At 56.6% G+C, this 5,981-nt stretch overlaps 1 protein-coding gene across 1 annotated transcript; it reads right to left on the bottom strand.

The window, feature by feature from the left end:
- Positions 1 to 294: 294 nt before the first annotated feature.
- cunh4orf54 (chromosome unknown C4orf54 homolog) lies at positions 295 to 5,085 on the bottom strand. Its single transcript, XM_076289559.1, has one exon. The coding sequence runs from the start codon at positions 5,083 to 5,085 to the stop codon at positions 295 to 297; it is 4,791 nt and encodes a 1,596-aa protein (XP_076145674.1).
- Between the last annotated feature and the right edge of the window lie 896 nt (positions 5,086 to 5,981).

Raw genomic sequence — 5,981 nt, 5'->3', positions numbered from 1 at the left:
ACATACACACACACACACACACACACACACACACAGACGCACACATATGCACACACACACACACACACACACACACATATATATAAACACACACACGTACATACACACACACACACACACACACACACACACACTCACTGGTGAGAGAAAAGAGAAAACAACATGAAGAGAGAGAAGACAGGAAAAGAGAGAAAGGGATGGATGAAGAAAGAGAATGCAGGAAAAGAGAAAGGGATGGATGAAGAAAGGATGAAAAGAGAGGAGGAGGAGCCGAGCTACTCACCGGTCAGCGGTTCACCGGTGCTCCACCACAAAGCTCATGGTGGTGCCGTCGAAGGAGGGGGGTGCGATGATGCGGGGGCCCTGCTGAGACATGATGCTGATGACCGGCTGCTTGCCCCCCCCTCCTGCCCCCTGCTGCCCCCCCTGCTGTTGCCCGTACCCTGGCTGCGCCCCCGTGGGCACGTAGTAGGGGCTCTCCATGTAGACCCCGTCGCCCTGCTGCCCCGCGCCGGCCCTGCCGCCCCCGCCCCCGTCCTGCACGGACATGTGGGAGGGCATGCGCGCGGAGAGGAGCGTGGGCGAGGGCATGAAGCCGGGGTAGAAGACGTAGGGCAGCGTAGCGTGGTGCCCGTAGGCGCCAGGGCTGAGTGCCAGGGGGGACATGGGTAAGGGCACGGGGGTCATGACCTGCTGCTGCTGCGGAGGAGGAGCCGCCGGGGGCAGCGGAACGTCCACGTACTGACCCGTCTCGGGGTCGAACAGGCGCCGCGTGGCGGGCGATGCCACCGGCGTGTCCACCAGGTAGTAGCTGCCCGTGGTGGGGTCCAGCAGCATCTTGCGCTGCGTGTGTCCCCCGAAGGCCTCCACCGTCGCCATGCCGACCGCCGCGTGCTGGACGGAGGGGGAGAAGCAGATGACCTGCGGCTGGGCCGTCGCCATGGGGACCGAGTGGTGGTAGATGGTGGCGGTGGGCGGCGTGTCCGGCGAGCGCGTCTCCATGACGACGGCAGTGCGGCGCGGAGACTGGCGAGGCCCCTGGGCGTGTCGGCGGGAGGCCCCGTGCGCCAGGTGGGCGGGGGGGCTGGACGCGTGCTGCTGTGGCTTGGCGCCGCCGGACGGGGCGGCGGACGAGGAGGTGAACGTGTAGACGGACTTCTCCCGGCCGCCGCTGCTGCCGATGCTGTTGCTCGCGGCAACCGCCACGCCGGGTCTGGCCTGCGGCTTGACGGGGATGGTCAGGTAGTTCTCGGACTCGGCCGCGGAGCTCTGGGTGCCCCCCAGGGACCGGTCGGCGTCGCTGCCGCGCTCCTCGGACGCCCGGCGCGCCCGCGAAATCTTCAGCGAGACGGGCAGCTTGGGCGAGATGGGCACGAAGCCCTTGGGCGTGTGGGCGGCCGGCGGCATGGAGGAGGGCGTCTGAGGGGCACGGACCGCGCTGGACGTGGTGACCGTGGGAACGGCCCTCTGACCCCCGCCCGCAGGCGTGCCGGGCAGCAGGGTGGGCGTCCGGTGCCCGTTCCTCTCGGCCAGGAACGGAGAGAAGGCGGACGCGGCGGACGCGGGGCTTTTGTCCACGTTGGAGTACGAGTCCCTCGGCGCCGGCTTGTCTGCACTGCTGCCTGCTGTTGCCATGGCGGCGAGCACGGCGGCACTCCCAGCATCCTCGGCGGCGGGGGCGGGGCCCTGCTCCTCGCTGGTGATGAGTGACAGCACGTGGCTGTCCATGAGGGGCTGGGACAGCGGCTCGGCCCGCCTCTTCCACTCGTTGCGGTCGAACACGTACAGCTGCTCCATGGTCTTCACAGCGGCCTGCAGCTTCTCCAGAGCGGCTTGGTTGGCCATCTTGTTCTCCGGCTTCTTCTCCCCACCCTCGCTGGCTTTCTCCTGCCTCCTCGTCCCGGTTCTGGTCTCAATGTGCAGGCCGCCGGTTCCGTCCGACGGCTCGCCTCTTTCTTGTTTTGTGTTGACGGAGTAAGCTCTGCTCGTGGGTCTCTGCACAAGTGTCGTGCCGTTTCTGGCGCCCTCTATCGGTAATTGAGGAGAGGACCTGTCTAACTCCTGTATATCTTCTCCAAGTCTACGTTTAGAAACCTCGATTAAATTTCCAGATTGCTTAACACTGCTATTTGTATTCACTGACTGACATTTTATAACTATGGGGGAAAGTGATGCCGGATTGCGATATGGACTCTGTTTGAATGTCTTTTGCTCTGTGTTAAGGTCAAGACCCGCGACAGCAGACTTGCTCTCGTTATTATCCAAAGAAACAAAGTGATATGAGCTTTTCACCAATTTGCGCACGTCCCTAACTTGGTGGATAGGAGTCTGGAGCTTACCCTTGTTGTCTCTAATGTCTCTGACCGTGAAGTGAGGCACTTTGTCGGACGGCTCCCCCTTTAGCACCGCGGCAAGCGCTTGGCATTTGGAGTCGTCAGATGTCTTGATAAGGTTGACTGCGTTGCAGCCTATATTGGGCGTTAGCAGCTTGGCGATGTTGAACGGGTCGCTTCTGCTGTCTTTGACGCTCCGTAAACTTATCTTGATTTCGGGTGACTTCGACGTTACCACACTCCGTGCGTTGTCTGGGACAAAGAGGGTATTGTCGGAAGGGCGACGTCCCAGCCCTCCGCCCTCTCCCAGCGAATAATTCACATTCGGGAGACCTTTACAAAGTTCACCCTCATTCGACACCACTTGGATACTTGGCAGAAACAAATGCGACATTTTAGTGAGCTTGCTCTTGCCCGAATCCCCGTCTAAGTCCGTTTCTCCTAAGTTGTCGTGAGGCGGTGGCAGCTTCCCCTCCGGCGTTTTATCGTTTTTATGTTCCTTTTGAAACTCTAGCTCGCCGTCCCTCCAGGATCTGAATGCGCTATTTTGGCTTCGAAGCAGCGTGCTTTTGGACGCTTCGAATGCTCCTTTTTTAGTATCGATTCCTGCTTCATTTGTCGATTCTAAATTCGTTTCTGATGCAAGAGTTAAGGTGGCATCTCTGCGGTTGTCGTCCTTGGCATCGCACGAACTACTGTCCACTATGTCGCCCAGGTCATCTAAACAAACGATGGTATAGTCCGAATCTCCTTCTGAGTGTCTCGAGCCTTGTCTCTGCAAGCCCCGGGAAGTTTTTTCCGTTTTCGGGTTTTCGTTCTCATAACACGAAACACAGGGAGACGAGCCTCGGAACTGCTCGCGGATCTCCCCCCTCTCCATCTTGCGCTCCTGCTCAAATTGCATTTTCTTAGAAATGACATTTTTGAGAAGGCTCGATGCGAATATTGCTTTCTTGTGTGTGCCTTCCATGGCTTCCCCCGCATTGCAGGCTTGCTGGCTGGCCGCTCTCCCCTGGCCGCTTGGCAAGGTGTTGGTAACTTCATCTGTGGAACGTGATCCGGCCGCATTTTGCGCAAATTTCGCGCGCCTTTCACTTCCCGACATCTCCGACTGAACGTTGCAGTGAAAATTCAGTGTTTCCGTGAGCGTAATCACGCCGCCTTTGCCCTGGCCGAGTTTCTGCATTAGTTCGATTTTTTTCCTAGCAGATGCTGCGTTTTTGGGGTCAACGAGATTGCCATTAAGCGCAAAAACCTCGACCGGGGGCGCTCTCATACTGGCGAGGGTCATCCCGGCAATGCCCTTACTGTCTTGATGCTGGCCCAGTTTAAAGTTTGATGTGCTTTTATGGGACATCAGGTTTGAATGACGTCCCTTTGTCATGTTCACGTTGCCATACTTAAGGTCAACAAACGTGGACCACCTGTTAATGCCCTCGGAGAGCGAGGACTCACTGGAGGTGCTGAAATTTATGGTATCAAAATAGGGGTAAGCCAGGCTCTTAAACGCGCGGGCAGTCAAGTTACGCACTTCCTTATCTGCGTCGTCCAGCTCACTGACCGCGCTGGACGCGCCGCTGGAGTAGTCGTGAGCATCTTTGCCTTTCAATTTTCTACCAAAGTGCAGGCGGCTGGGGAGGGCTATGTAACATTTCGCGCTTTCAGCCAGTTTATCCGAGTTAGTATCCGCGCTCCTGAAAAAACTCATGTCTCCAGTATGCGCGGCATGATAAAGAATGTTTTCCTTTTCTTGGCCGTTGCTAGGCTCATTTATAGCGCGGGAAGTGGCTTTGATTGACAGGTGGATCTGCCCTGCGGCGTTCCCAGCGCCGTTTTGGTGCTTTGACAGACTCTCATCTGAGATGGCGCATTTGTCCGTCTCGCGCGGATCGCTTTCAGGCAGACTGCTGACGGCTGCTAGGCTCCTATTTGCACCCGCTGCCTGATTGCCTTTCAGTCGAGCTAAAGCTCCGTCCTCCCCCGCCGTTTCATCACTGTCAAAAGAGGCATAATCCACAAACGAGTAAACTTGGTGGTCGTCCTCAATCTCCCAGCTGGATCCCGCCTCAAACTCATAGTCAACATCATGGTCTAACTCGGAAAGCTGGATTTCATGTGTCGTAATGTAATGAAACTCGTCCTCGGCGATATTGGGTGTACAGTCGCCAGACATCACTACAGTAACGTCGTCCTCCGAGTCGCTTTTGTTGCCTAGATTCATGTCGGTGTATTGTAATTCTTGGTCCATGCATGTGGTTTCTGTGTCGATATTGGGCGGCGCGGTCTGGGACCGAGGCACGGCAGAGTGGTCCGGCATGGTGGTGGGTGATTCCGGGCAGTCCATGAAGTTGTCAGCGGCGTCAGGAGCTTCGGAGGAGGCTGTTTCAAACGAGCCTGACGCGGCACTCTCCTCTCTGACGTCCCCCGAGCTTTGGTGATTAATAGATTTACTGTCAATGGTGGCAGGGTCGGCTGATTTACCGGAGTCTTCGACCTCCCCGGACGCGTTGTTCATCGAAGGCGAACCGTTTGAACCGGAGCTGCTTTTATATATGGCCAACTGGCCCCCTTCGCCTGTAAAAGTTACTTTGACTGTTTTCATGTCGCCCACTTTAACATCCAACAAATCGTTTAAATCCACATATTCGCCTTCTTCTGGCCCCGTGGTCGTGTTTAAATAGGTGTTGGTCATCAGCTTCCTAACGGGATCAGCGTCTTCCTGGTAGATTAGGTTCTTCTCAGAGGCTTCCATAATCCCCGATGCTGGTGAAAAGGGGGGAAAATCCCAATCTGACACAGAATAGAAAGCCACACACACGGTCCCGGAACTCCACCTGCTCTCCGCCTGCGTGTTCTAGCGGTGTCCTCGGGCTCTGCAGCCTCTATCACCGACAGTTGTTTGTGTGGCGCTCGAGACTGTCATTTCAGATGCCTCTGGCGACAGAAGCAGATCGCGCATTCCAGAGCCGCGCGTGGGACAAAAGTGCGCAAAACAGATGGGAATGTGCGCCAGTAGTCGCCAGTGCGCAACCGCCCCCCTCTGTATATCGAGCCTACCGACAAAACCCCGGGAATTCCTAAAAAAGACAGGATCTCAGGCTGCGCGTGTAGGTTGTGATGGCTCGCAGATATCCAGAGTGGACTCGGCGCTTATCCCCGCGCGCGCCACTGTTGTCTGTGGGATACATGCTGCCCTTGGTCTTTAAAATCCATACTTGCTAGCCTACAAATATAGCGATGGTGACGAAATGCGAAAATGGCTATTTTAAACCAGGATGTTATGTGCAGCGTGTTTTGTTACATACTGCAGACAAGGCTTAATGCCCGACACAAATATGTACGCTAAAAAACAGCCGCCGGCTCCACAGGTGCTGTTAATATGTCTGTGGACATAACTCTCTCAATGTGAGAAACGGTAAGAGTTTAGCGCATCATGTGAGCGAGGGGAGGGGGAAAACACTCCAATTATCAGGCGACGGTGTAGGATCATGTCTGTCAGCGGGCCACGCGGAATGGAGTGCAGCTCGGGCCACGGACCCCGGTCGTGATGATTGACCCCGGGATGAACGGGGTTAACGCACCGATACAGGATATAGCCTACTGGGAGCGTGCCGGCCCGGCAGTAGCACAACACACGACATAAGACCG

The sequence above is a fragment of the Alosa pseudoharengus genome, unplaced genomic scaffold (genome assembly GCF_046254945.1).
Source record: "Alosa pseudoharengus isolate Yale_2024_CS ecotype anadromous, Long Island Sound unplaced genomic scaffold, YU_APseudo_1.1 YU_APseudo_1.1_scf_17, whole genome shotgun sequence".
Classification (NCBI taxonomy): domain Eukaryota; kingdom Metazoa; phylum Chordata; class Actinopteri; order Clupeiformes; family Clupeidae; genus Alosa; species Alosa pseudoharengus.
This window is presented reverse-complemented; position numbering and strand designations above follow the sequence as displayed.

What these genes read in the sequence shown, in the direction of transcription:
- cunh4orf54 (XM_076289559.1), bottom strand. Translation starts at nt 5,085, where the DNA reads ATGGAAGCCTCTGAGAAGAACCTAATCTACCAGGAAGACGCTGATCCC.